General features: G+C 40.5%; 1 protein-coding gene across 3 annotated transcripts in view; it reads left to right on the top strand.

The window, feature by feature from the left end:
* The window catches only part of VIPR2 (vasoactive intestinal peptide receptor 2), a 65,536-nt gene extending 62,119 nt beyond the window's left edge, over positions 1-3,417 (top strand). For 2 of the 3 annotated variants that reach the window (XM_075746611.1, XM_075746610.1), the window contains exon 13: positions 552-1,711. In XM_075746611.1, the coding sequence (XP_075602726.1) occupies positions 552-725 (174 nt within the window). In that variant the 3' untranslated portion in view covers positions 726-1,711. Of the gene's footprint in view, positions 1-551; positions 1,712-3,176 lie in introns of those variants that run through there. The other variant, XM_075746609.1, reaches the window with a different exon arrangement.
* Positions 3,418-14,337: the final 10,920 nt, after the last annotated feature.

Genomic DNA, 14,337 nt, shown 5'->3' on the forward strand with positions numbered 1-14,337 from the left:
CCAAAGGAGGGCCACAAAAATAGTCAGAAGGCTGGAACACCTCTTCTATGAAGACAGGCTGAGAGAGTTGGGGTTGTTCAGCCTGGAGAAGAGAAGGCTCCGGAGAGACCTTATCAATACCTCAGCCTCTCAATACTTAAAGGGGGCTTATAAGACAGAAATCATTTCTAAGCAGGGCTGGTAGTGACAGGACAAGGGTAACAGTTTTAAGCTGAAAGAGGGTGGATTTAGAATGGATGTAAAGAAGAAATTTTTTACGATAATGGTGGTGAGACACAGTAAGAGGTTGCCCAGAGAAGTTGTGGATGCCCCATCCCTGGAAGTGTTCAAGGCCAGGCTGGATGGGGCTTTGGGCAACATGGTCTAGTGGAGGGTGTCCCTGCCCATGGCAGGGGGGTTGGAACTAGACGATCCTTAAGGTCCCTTCCAACCAAAACGGTTCTATGATTCTATTCCTAGAAGTCCCCATTTGACAGCCAATAAACATGGAAAAGTTCTTCATGTGTGACGAACATTTTCAGCTCGTCTTGTGCATTTTCTTTTCAACACAGGTGCAAGGGGAGCTGAAAAGAAAATGGCGGAGTTTGTGCTGGAAGCAGACAGCAGGCAGAGATTACAGACTCCACAGCTCTTCGATTTCTCGAAATGGATCAGAAAGCGTTTCACATCTCCACCGGAATTCAAGGGCTCAGTCATTTATGCAGACAGAGACCACCATGATATAAATCAGCTAGATCCCCCCAAACATGAAAAACTGTGGGATATATCATTCGTTATGCAGCTTAATGTAATATTTTATAAAATGTACAGTTTAGTGCTTTGCTTTTCTACATGTTGGTATTTGGGAAATTGGTTTGTGCAGCAAACCAGATAATAAGAGAGACACCTGCCCCATGGATGCTTTTGGGATTTTTAATGGCATTCATATTAATTCTGATATTATCTTGCTGTTTACTGTCCATAACTATTCAAAAACTCATTTACTGTAATGGTCCCTTTACCCTCCAACATGTCTACAAGATAGATGTATGGTGTCCTCTTCAATGCAGACTGTTTTGGTACATGTTGAAAAGGTTAAGCTGGTAAGCAAGAAAATTTCTTACACTTTATTTATACTTAAGGAAACATTTCTTTCCTTAAGGGTTAGGAAATTCTTTCCTAATTGGGAAAAGCAAAACATACATAAAGACATGTAAGACTATAATTAACCACACTGGGAGTTTAGTGCGCTAATCCAGGAAATCATTAACATTATTTATACAGAGGGAAAAAAGGTAGTGCTTCTTGGCTAGTTGAATAAATTTCAGAGATTACTTTCTACAGAATTTGATTCAAATCCTGTTGTTCCCTTCAAAAGTGCCTGGGTTTTATGTTTTAGTGCAGAACCTTTGCAGGACCTTTGCAGTCCATATCAAAAAAGCTACTGTAATAGTTCTGATTAAAACATCAGCATTTGTCAATAGTGCTATTGCGATCAGCAGTTGTTCTCTTCTGTTTAAAATCAGAGATTTGTGTTGATCTTTTATTAAAGTTTTATGAAGAGGTGCTTTATTGTTAGAGCAGTCTGGCGTAGGATAAACAGCCTTGGATAGCATATTACCCAGTGAAAATACATTTGTATATAATATTTTAATCAAAATATGTCTCAAGAACTACATACGTGGCAGCTAAAACAAGGAATATTGAAATAAAGTTACAACTCCCATTTAAGGAATAATGTAAATTCTCTTAGCTTAATTCTATTCTGTATCTCTCTGACCTGATTTAAAATTCGGTCCTTACCATGACTCCAGAAAAAAAAAAATCAGACAGAATCCTTAAAAATTACCATAAAAGGCATTAATTGAAGGAATTCTCAACGCCAAGCCTCTTGCATAGCCACTTTGTAAAAAAAAAGACATAGAACTGACAGATTCTTATAAACATACACAGAACTTTTGCACTCTTTGAAACAAATAAACCTAGTGATGTTTACTTCTCATGTCACATTTGACCATGTCCACCCTAAATAGCAAGTGGGAATAACATACATTTGCATGTGTACCTCTGATCCATAAAATCAATTGCCCTGATGTTTCAGATAACAGATTGTGTGGAGCTAACGGAATCCAAGGTCCGTAATATTGCCAGGGAAGGGGAAGAATGGCAGCGAGGGCATGTCTTGGCAGGCACACATGTACGTTCTTGAAACCATCACCAGTACTGGGAATATTGTTGGCAGCCATCAAAGTGTCCATACACCTCCTGGTCTGATTTAATTTAGCTATTTATCGGTCAAACACAGTTTATTTTAATGGGATTACCCTGGAGTGGTACAAAGTTATGTCAGACCAAAGATAAAAAAGGCCCCATCGTTCACATGTGTACTGCAGAACAGGTAACTCTGAATCTTACATGACACTGACCTTTACACACTAAGTATCGAGTTAAACAATAATCACTTGATGACCTCTTACTTTTTGCCAAATTTACTTTAAAGAAGCCATTGATCACCTGCAGTCATTCAGAGTGTTTTCTGCTGTCGCTTGGTGAAGTAGCTGAGATTCTGGAGTGAAGCAGGCTGCCCTGGGACAGTCCCGTGGAGTCTAAGGATACGCCCCTACGCCTGTATTTAAACTATATATATTCCCAAAGGCTTTAGACTCAGAAACTTTAGTTTTTCTCCTTGATCTCTGAATAACCTAATCAACAAACTCTTAACTGCAAATATATGCAGACACACCGGATCTTTGGGGGCCGTACCTAAATTAAACGCATTTGTGCACTTTAGGCTTCTTTAAATAGAATTAGGACTGCTCAGCTCCCTGGTATTTGACATACAGGATGCACTTTTTTTCCCCAGAATTTCTAGGGTAGAAAGGCACACTTGACAAGAGTTCAAACTTACTCATCTTTTGTGTTCAAAGGAGGTTCTTTGCATGACTTGGCACAGAAAGAGAATGATGGTGTAGAAATACAGATTTCGACTAACACATTCCATCAGTCTGTTCTGCATGATGCATCACCAGTTATACAGGTTTATAATTCATTGTAACCTAGAGAAAACTATCTTTGTTCTAATTAGGTGAGCATGGAGAAAGTCTGCATTTTAATGATTTCTGGATTATAAGACAGTAAAGCTTAAATAAGAAAATACTTTTTAAGTTGCAACAAAACAACATGGTTCCCTTTAACAGGGCCCAGATGCACTTGGACCTGATTCTGCTTTTCATGTAGGGAGGAATGTCATATGGGACAATGAAGTTGCAGCAGGGGGAGAACGTACATGGTATCACTAAGTTCGTAAAAGACCATGTGGGCATGCAAAGAATGGCATGCAAGAGAAAAAGGTGCTGCATATGTTTTTCTTTCAAACCAGTGAAAAGTGGAGCACTTTGTAGAACCCCATCCCTCTATTAAAAATCATAGACTAAATAGAGAAAACATGTTTTCTGTGAGGCAGTTTTAACTTCATAATGCTTTGTCCAAGCATTTACAGGTCAGAAAAGGCCCAGAGGGCACTATGTTCATTTTTTTCTCTCCCAGAAAATTCTGATTTCCAGATAATTTCATGCAAAGTTACAGCATCAACCCCATCATCACAGGACCTGTTTGACTTTCAGCCGCCTTTTCACCCACAGATACGTGTCATATTAAAATGTATGCAAAAGCTGCAATTCAGTTTGACAAATCTAGTACTTGATCAATGTTTTGCATCTTTACGACACACAAGAACAAGATTGCTTCTCATGGCTTTGTCTTTCATCGCATTTTGCACAGCACTGTGGAGGTAAGAGGGCTCACTCTGTGCTGTGGTGACTAAGACTCAAAAGGACAATGCAAGTAAACTCTTTGGCTGCCTGTCATCCCTAAAGCAAGTTCTCACTCAGTCCGAGCAGTGTCAGGGGAAGAGGTAGAGGCAGCAAGAGAAGCTGGCACAGCCTTGTCATGCAGTGGCCCTCCCTTTCTTCATGTCTTTACTGCCTTTCTCCCTTCGGTTGCATCAGAGTCTAAAGCTGGCACAGCCTTGTCATGCAGTGGCCCTCCCTTTCTTCATGTCTTTACTGCCTTTCTCCCTTCGGTTGCATCAGAGTCTAATCTGAGTTGTAAAGTTTTCAGAGTACGAAACCTGTTTTGTTGTTCTGACTGAAAAGCCAGTAGCACATCACGTGTGCTGTAACGTTCCTGAACACGAACAGTTACACAATTCCTTCTCATACTGCAGTTAATTGTTGTACAACCATGATCAAAATCATGGTTCAGCGTTGACTTAAATTTTCCACTGCAGAGTTGATTTCAGCTGGGTGCTCGATAAACTCAGGTGAAATTCATCTGTTTCGGTATCTAAAGCTAGATGCCTGTTTCTGAGCTGAAGACTCTTTCTAAGTGCCTTCCATAGTCATCACAGAGAAATAGGCACCAGTTGAAGATGGTTCATCCCATGCTCAGCTGGGCAGCTGAGGCAGGGAAGCTGAATCACCTTTTCCTCTAACTTAGTATAAAATGAGCCCAGGGGAGCTGGCTAGTACTCTGAATTTCTGACTTTACATCTCAAGTTAGATAAGATGAACCTTTCCAGAAGAGGCCATTCAGTTGTCTGGTTAAAAGATGATGCCCAGGTATTCCTTTTTAAGCCAACTAATTTGGGGTTGGCTGAATTTATCCGCCAAAAAATGTGCAGTTCAGGCAATGGAGGAGCCCTCAGTTCCTTCGATAGGGTGCCCTGTGGTTGACTGCCTTCTGTGATAAAGCCAATAGCCTCATGTTTCATAGCCTCAATTTGCCTGGCTTCAGCTTTCAACAGTTGTTTTGGGTTGGGTGTTTGGCTTTTTGTCTTCTGTAGAGGGGCCATATGCTAAAACAAAGTGCTCTAGACTATTAGAAATTTTCTTTATGTGAAGGCTCTTGAAAACCACTGTTGAAGTAAATGTCTTAATTTCTTCTCTGAGAAACCAAACATGTCAAATCTCTCAAATTCCGACAGCAAGGCATTTTCTGAAATATTTTTCTGATTCTCTTCTGTGCCCTATTCCATTTGTAATAGCAATTAATTTGTAAAGTAATTTTGTGATTTGTAAAGTGTTTCAGGATCTCCTCCTTCAGAAGTGCACACACCATTGACAATATTTCTTATTCCCACTTGCAGCTCACCTGGTCATACCTTTGAAAGCTTTGATTTGCATTGTCATTTTAACTGCTGACCAGGAACCAGCTGATGACATGCGACGAGATTATTGCTGACATGCTTTTTAAATATGTTGGCCTTGGAGTCTGGGCCAGGTGCATTAACGTGCTTTGCAAAGTAACCTTGGGAATATGGAGAGAACCCTTTTAGCTGCTGAAAGCAGTGCTGGCTTTCGTGAAAAGTTAAGAATTTGAGTTGTATTTAAGTAAGTACTCCATGCGCTCCATGTGTTGGAATTGTACTGTTGTGGCAACAACTCATAGGTGGCAAAAGATGATGAAAAGCATTACAAAAAGCCTCCTAGAGTCAAGCTGGAGGCAGCTCACCTCACTCTGTAGCATCTGCTTCATGTCCTGATGCCCCCCAGGCAGGCTTCCCTCTGCCTTTAGCAGGATGAAGAGGAAAGCAAGAGGCATAGAGCCTCAGCACCAGGGAATCTGGCTGGGACCACGTAGGAAAGAAGGCACCGCCAAGCACACGTGTCTCACATTCCATGCATAAGGACTAAAATGAGTCATTTGCCTTATTTGTCTCCTATTTTTGTGAGTTCTAAAAAACTTTTTCTGTTGACTGTGAATTTGTCCATTTCTGCAAAGCACTTGTGAATGAAGTCCAAATTCACTTTATCCAGAATTTTTTCAGACACCTCTAATGAAAAACAAGTTTTAAATATGTCTGATAAAAAGGTAGAACCAGCAGGCAACCTTCAGAGAAAGCTGCTATGTATTTAAGAGTTACTGTCCGAGGAATTATTGTCTGTGCATAGGGATACAGGAAATACTTGTGCTAACAAAAGTACCTTCACGTTGCCACGAGTGCCTATATAAGCTGTGGGCTGTCAGTACTACCCTGACATAACCAAATAGCAGAAGTTAGTATGCAGTGCTATTCTGTTGATGAAAAATAAAATAATAATAATAATTTGCTCTAACATGTATGTTATGAGAGCAGACCACAGTAACATTTAAAAGGAGCATTCTGTCATACGGTTTCACCACTCTGTTGAACCTGCTTCTGCCCAATGATAACAGTACGTCGTTAAATCTAAGTCAGGAACATTTCCATTGTTAAACCAGTGACAGAAATGTCCCAACCTCCTTTATTTCCCAAAGCACTGTAATACGTTTATGATAACCTCCAGCTTTTTTTTCCCCCGGCACCTTAGTATGAGTATTGTTTTGAAATTCTCTTTTGTCGTCTTTATCAATAACTTTTTATCTGTCAAGTACAGTAAAAATTAAAGATGATGTAAATGAATGTGATTATTTTTTACACAATGTACAGACTATGATGTTGTATAGATTAATGTGTGTAAATAGACTTCATTTTCATACCGTGTAATTCACTATTATGTTTCTTCTGGTTTTGCTTTTTTGTTCTTTTCTGGTTTCGGTATTTAATGTCACATACCTAACAAACAGCCTTCTCTGAGATACGTTATATATAAAGCTGTGAACAAATAAGCGTTTACGTCTTTATGCTATTAGACATAATAGTTAATGACATCATAATGGACTGAAGAGGAATCAGAGAATAAAAATTTTAAAAGTTTTGCACAGAACTTCTCTTATTTGTGTGATTTATACATTTGACGAGGAGGTGTCTTGACCCTTTGAGAGACCTGAGCTCCCATCCTCTCCCTCCTTACGTGTGTGCCTGTCTGAGCTGCATATCAGTCTGAGCCCCTTGTTGGATTCGCCTGCATGACTGCAAAGCACTGTAGTGTCCGTGCCCGCGTGCACATCCTCTCTGCCCCGCTGCTAGTGGGGTGGCCTCTCGATCACAGCACCTTGACGTCTGCAGGAGAGCTGCTTTAGGGCTGATGAGCCTGGAGGTGCAGGAGAGCCAGGGAGCAGGTGAGCGGGGGGGCTGGCAACTGGACTGATGCCTGTCAGGGCTGGCCACAGCGCCTGCAGCTTTCCATGGCAAGCCTGAGTCCTGTCAAATGCAAAAAGTAGATCCCTTACAAATATTCTAGATAATTTTAACACTACCAGTGCTGACAGACTCCAGTAGCTGGAGAAATGGATGTCCCAGGAATAACGGCAAAAGTCAGTGTACTGGGGAGGGGAGCGAGTAAGGGAGCCAGCACTCAAGAAGCAGCTTAAAGAAACACCCACTTGTATTACAACTTCTGCCTGGTTACGCCAGGCAGTATCAGCTGCAGGGGTCTCAGCTCTGTACCCGTAACCGCTGGCCCACGGGCAGGCTTGAACCACGCACAAAGCTCCCGGTTTTCTCTGGTTGTACCAAGGAGCTTCTAGCTGGAACATTTGAAAAGGTAATGGAGATTGGTGCCTGGGAGGATGGAAGAGTCGAAAAGACTGGCTGCCTTCCCCTCCCCTCCTCTCCCTAAGAAAGCTGAACCAAAGAACTACAGCAGACAGCAAAAAAAAAGGGAGTGTTTGTGTGTCTGTGTGTGTTCTGTGTGTCCGTGTGTGCCTCTGTGTGTGTGTGTCCGTGTGTGTGTGTGTGTGTCCGTGTGTCTCTGTGTGCCTGTGCCTCACCCTCATCTTTCCCTAACAACGTAGGCTGGGATATATTGTGAGCTAGCTGACATGCAATCTATTGAACTATTCTATCAAAGCATTTAATAAGTATATGTAGTAAGTAAGCATATGTAGTAACAAACTAGTTATGGATTTTTTGCATAGGGAAAATAAATATTTTTCTAGCAATATCCCCCAGAATATAGTCAGTGCCCTGGGATATTCAATTAAATATGGATATTGGATTTGGAAGACAAAAGAAATCAAAATGAAAAGCTGTGCTTTATGTTGAAGCCCTTCTGTGTTTCTGAGCCGGTGCCTTTGTAATTGAGACTGCTTCTCAACACAATCCTGTTAAGCTGTGAAATTCTCTGTTCAGAAAGGCTTTATTTAGCAATAGCTCTCAGCCACTGCTTATCCCTGGCTTCCTGCTTACATTCTTCACCTGCTCTTAATTAGTGCCTTGGGCTTTGCCTGCCTGTCTCTGTAGGATGTGAAAAAAATACTCCGCAAATAATGAGGGAATCAGTAAGCAAGTTTATAACAATATAATCAATAATGGATCCAGACTACTAGGGGACATTTTGTTATACAGAGCTGTATTCATGAGAAGCAATTTGAAAATTAAAATATAGTCTGAGTAATACAGAAAATTGTGCCGTAGAGGATGATTGTGTCTTAGCCAGGTGATGAATTGGACAATTTAATCATTCCTGCAAATTTCAGCTTCTGATATTCAGACAAGTACCCAAACCATATGGCCTGTGTTAAAGAACACTTAACTTGACCTTATTACTCAACAATAAAAACATGAAGAAAAGTACTGTTTCCCTCAAATACACAACATCTTTAAAGAATCATTTTCATGATTCTGCCTATAAAGACCATAACATCCTGTTTCTTGGATTAGGACAATAATTTATCAATTTAGACACTTGAAAGTACCATTTTGTCTTGTAACATATGGAATTAATATTGTTAATGAATAAGTTTTTTTAGAAATCCTTTAAAAGCCCCTCATATACCTTACTCAGGGTATAGCTCTGGTCACTCATCCTGATGCCCCGAATACGAGCTGACTCCAGCTTGGAAGACACAGGCAATTTTGGGTTGTTGGGGTTTTTTGGTCATTTAGGCCCAGTTCCTTTCTATCTAACTTTCAACATCTCAGTTAAGCGTTCTATTTATAAATCCCCTTTTTGGCTGAACTCAAAGCCAAAACTCCAGCCCGAGCACTGATCCTGCCTCTGGGATTTCTGACGTCCTGCCCCAAGAGAGGGCTGCACCAAGGACCTGCGTGATGCCTGCCGGGGGCTGCAGCGGGGAGACCCGAGTCCCCGCGGTGGGTTCAGCAAGCCCCGGCAGTGCCGCTGCCCCTCACGCACACAGTTCCCTCTCTTTGGCAGGCTGACAGCGTTGTGCTAGAGATATTCTATTTCCATTTCCAAAGATTTCCCATTCTTTCAGCTGCTTATGAAATCTGAATCTTAATTTAACCCCGGTGATCACTGGTTTCATTGTCCCACTCCTGTGACATTCGGTAAGAAGACACTTTACAGCCCTCACTAGCTTCACTGCAGTGAAATACTGAATTTACAGCAATGCTTTGAAACAGCTTAATGAGGAGTGGGAAGGTTTTATTTGAAAGGATTAATGTTGAGTAACAACTGTTCCTGGATGCACAATCGTTAGCAGGAGTATTTTATGGTTCTGCTGCTTATGCAAATTTCCATACAAAAGTCAAATATTGACATAAACTGAGGCTGGAAGTTAGAAAGTTGTTTGTAATCACCAGAGAAGTGAGGTGTTGAAAAAGCCTCATGGCATTTAAGGAAAATTCCACTTTTAGATTCCTGTTTATATAAGCTTAGAAGGAGGAATATGGTATGAGTCTAAACCAGCAGGGAATTAGACCTCATGACCCATGCACTTACACTTCCTATGCTCCCATAAGACTATGGGATCTTAACTGCATTAATATGTCCAAAGTTTTGGAAAAAAAATAGGAAAAGTTAGAAAAAAGTTATAAACTTTTCCAAATCTGAGAGTTTAAACACGTAAATGAGTCACAAATATCATTAGGTTTTGATTCTTTGTCAATTGCTATCATAAAACTCTCTATTAATGCTATTTCAGCTGCTTGTTTGAGCTGTAGATTCAGTCTGACAAGGTTCCTTTGTTCCTGGATGAACAGAAATTGCTGTTGACGTAGATACTTTGGAAGAAAATGTGAGTACTATAAAGAGATTTTTAGTCTAAGTTCATCCTCTCTCTCTATTGTGCTCTGCATTCATCCCTAGCCTGGAAAAGTTCTTCCAATTCCCTATTCATATACTGATCCATGAATAGTACAACTGTACTTCTATATATGTTCTCCAAATGTCTGGGCTGAATAGTTTATTTCCTCTGAGCTGTAATTATTCATCTCAGCATTTGGCAATATTTTTGAGTGGTTTTAAGTTTCCTCATGCAATGTGTCATCAGGTTTAAAAAATAGTGGTTTCTTTGGACAATCTGGATACCGAAGTATTTGGTTGGCTCATAGGGTGGAAAGAGGCTCCTGACCTTCACAACTAACTTGCAGTCGACCGCGTTAGTACGTTTTAAAAATTCAGATTAACTCAAAATGATAAATTAAAAGAAAAACATACAGAAAAATGATGTGAAGTTGGGAAATAAAATGGAGTCAAAGCTAGGATAGGAAATAAAATTGTACTCTAGGAAGATGGAAGAGCAAAGGGAAGCTTGGCTGGAGGGGGCACATGTAGTACAAGGTTGGTGGAAAAAGGGTTGTGACAGGAAGTCAAGTGCTTTGCTGATGATCCCATTTGAGTCTATCCCTTGGGACCTTTTTCATGGGGAAGTGTGAATGGTCTTCCAAAAAACTTCCCATGGTATATGTATGAAGCTAAACTAGAAGCTAAATTTTCAGAAACGTGCACTGCGTATAAAGCCTGAGCAGTTTTGCTCCAGTTTGCAGCTAAGTTATACAGGCTGAAAAGTTCAGGTATTCAGGTACAATCCACCTATCGCCTGATGGTCTACACGTCCTGTCCTCCTAAATAGAAATTTTACATATTTTAGGTGACATGAAGGCACTTTTTTGGCTCTCTACATGTGACAAAATGAAAACTTTTCTGAGTAAACAATAGAATTGGGAAACACTGATTCATCTGCTAAGATAGGAAAAGCAAAAGTCTTTCACGCCACCTGACCAAGAAAGCATTTTTACACCAATGAGCAAATAATTGGGAGGCATTTAATATAAATCATGATTCTTGGTCACATTACAAAACTTAAACACCGCGGTATTAACTGTCAGCTGATGGATTAGGTTTGCTGTGATTCCCAAAGCCAAAATCAGCAACGGAAAAATAAAATTCTCTAGGCTTTCATACGGTTTGAAGTATTTCCACTGTATCAGAGATTTTTTTCTGGGCCTGGCGTGTCTTTATTCTTCCATTCTCCCAAACCAAAGCACAATAATTTTGGGTTTTACTCTTTCACTAGTGTCCAGTTTGTACCTGTTTAGTTGCAAATGATTCAGTAATGGCACAATCTCAGTAGCCAGCAGGCTGCTAACCATCAACGTATAGCTCAAAACCAGCTAAGCAGAATGCCAGTTTTTGATGACTCATTCATTTGCCCTTCAGTTTTCTGCTTGCAAATAGTTAACATTTTGTTTCTCTATTAACACAACTTAAAGTTTGCCATCTGCCTTTGTAAAGCCATACATTTCAGACATGCAGGGTCAAATTCCTGCAAAGTAACCTATTGCCTATCCCAGCCTCAACTATGTCTCTGCTGTTCCTGAGATACTCATTCTATTTGTTCTTCATGTCCCTCAGCGACAGGGACTAAACAACCTTCCCAGGGCAGAAATCCCATCAGGGAAGTGTTTTGTCACAAGCTGTGCCTGGTGGAAGACCTATGCTTTGTGTACAGCCCTTCCTCACGTGGGATCCACAGATGTCCTGGTATCATAGTAGCTCTTTGCAGGAAAATAATTGCTGCTCTAAAATAAGTCTTCTGCAATATGTTTTAGTTCAGCTTCTGCAATGAACAAAAACCCAAAGCAACAAAAAGCATCTGGATATCTGTTTACTCAAAAGTTTTATTGCTTTAAATATTCAAATTTTCAACTATTGCTCTACCGAATCTGCTGAGGGCGTACAAGTGACAGTATGGTACCAGCTGGGAATACATGCCCATCTCTTACAAAGGAACATTCTCCCAGGCCCATTGGAATATCTAGCTGAGTACATTTCCAGCTTTAAACCTGTATTTAAGTTCTAAAACGTCAGTGGATCTTGAGGAGCTGTTCTGGGCTTTTGCTGATCATAAACACAGTTTAGAGCAACAGTGTTTGTTCTTCCTCTGCTTATGCTTCATGGTTTCAATTATGTAAATTATATATGAACTTGAGAATCCTTTACCAATACTTAGCCATCTTATAGCATCTGTTGTAACTCATCTTTTGCATTTCCCCAGAAAGCAGTTTATTCTTCTGCAATGCTGCAAACGCTCTATGATGTTGTACATATTTCCCTTCAATTTATATGCACATTACTTGTTTGCTGGCATTGGTCTGCACGTTATTATTGTCTTTGGATACTTTTTCAGAATTGTTATGGCAGGAGGAGAACAAGATCAGAGCTACAAATGAGACGAGAGGGTCATGAGACCCCTCAGAGCGGGAAGCTGAGACTGGAACATTAAGCTAAGAGGGCGACTGCCAAGGCAGAGAGCTGGAAGACCAAAGCCCATCAACATGCTGCAGGAAAGAGCCTTCAGCACCCACCCTGCCATGGGCAGAGCCAAGGAGATACAGCCAGAGCCTCCCACAGAGGGCTCTGAAACCCTTCCTAATGATCTTGGTGTGCACATAAATTGACACCCATTTATAGAGCACAAGGGGAGGGCTTGGATCAGCTGCACCAGTGCTAAGGGAGCTCTGCTGAAGGCTTTAGTTGACTTATTTCCGCAGGGAACTGTAAGGGACAGCAATCTCATCTGGGGCCATTGGACAGCAGTGCAGACAGCTCCCAACCTGCAGCATGACCTCCCAGTTGTGAGTTCCAGCGGAATCTCTGGCTCACACATCAAAAAGTCTTGCTATCGCTGCTCAAGATTTCTGCTTATTATTTCAGCTATCTTCTTGCGAATGTTTCTTTTAATTCCTGACATGGCGTTTCAAGTACTGAGGTGACTGTTAATTACGGATCTGATGTACGACTTGAGAATATGATGCGAGTTACTTAAATCAAGATGGCTTTTATCATAGTTAATTGCTAAGAACTTGAGATATTTGATGTAGCACTACTTGGAATAGATTCTACCAGGCCTGTAACTATGTTACAGTGGAAGAAGAGAGCTTGAGTATATTAAAAACAGTTCCAGATTTTGAAGATATAGGACGCACTGTGCTGTTTGTGAGACATCAAACATGGCCAGCCAAGATGCAGAGGGCCAGTAGGCCAGATTTTGTTTCTTCTTTTCTTGGAGAATAATAACTTGCAGCTAGCTTCTAACTGAATTTCAACTGACATTAAATAGTAAACACTCACGCAAGTCCATCTAGGTCCCAGTATCACGGTTCTTTAAAAGTCAGCCATTGTAATGTAGATGAATTAAAACAAGTGGAGAGATGAACCCACTAGATTTTCCTTCTAACCTCCAATGCTATCTTATTCTTAAAACTGTTGTATGTTCTGGATGGATAATAAGAATAGTAGTCTGTATCACTACTTGTAGAGCTGAGTAATTCTGAATGACATTTACAGTAATTCCTGCTTCTTCCTACACCTTGTTTCTCACACTTAGTTTCTTTCATCTTTTCTCCCCTACACAGCAATAATGTTTGTGATTTATCACATGCTGGTTTAGTAGCAAATTAACGAACCCCAGAGGTGATGACTGGACACTGAAAGAAAAATAGGATGTAAATCACTGACATAGGACACTAAATCAGTGCAGAAGTTTCTGTGCAATTAATGATTGTACTTGAGAATGGTACAGTGCATTTAAGGATGCACTGTACCTTACAGTACTTAAGGATCTCCACTAAGTCTCACACCAACCAAATGAGATAATTGTTGTTAAAGTCGTGTCTCTGATGGGGAAAAGTAAGAAAGCTAGAACTTGTGACTTTTCCCAAGTCAACAGCAGTATTGGCAATTGAAAATCAGGGGTTTGCCTACAGAAAAAATTAGTGTTCCAGGAACAGACAACTATGTGGACTTGTGAGGGCTGACTTTCTCTTTGTCTGCATAGAGTCAGATTCTCATTAATTTACTTCAAATACCATTTTACTCCATGAATCGTTTAACTGGATTCTGTGAGATGTCCCTGCAAAGGAAAGTATTCAGTGTAAAACAGTGATGAAGACTGCAACTGTTATAAACTGAGTGTTGTGTATATGTCTGTTAGGTTTCAAGAGGGGTTTTTGTTTGTTTGTTTACCTATTTATAAACACTTCTGAATGCATTGCTATATCATAGATAGTACAGTGTGACATACTAGATCAAATCAATGATCTTACAGTCACCTATACCACATGCTTCAGGAAAACCACATCTAAACACTGTTACTGAACAACCCCTGCTTGGTTTTTTCGAACCCCAAATGTTAATGGTCTACACCCAGCCACACTGTTGCGTTTTAACTATTCCATAACACTCCCCC

This window comes from Balearica regulorum, chromosome 2 (genome assembly GCF_011004875.1).
Source record: "Balearica regulorum gibbericeps isolate bBalReg1 chromosome 2, bBalReg1.pri, whole genome shotgun sequence".
In the NCBI taxonomy this organism is placed as follows: Eukaryota; Metazoa; Chordata; class Aves; order Gruiformes; family Gruidae; genus Balearica; species Balearica regulorum.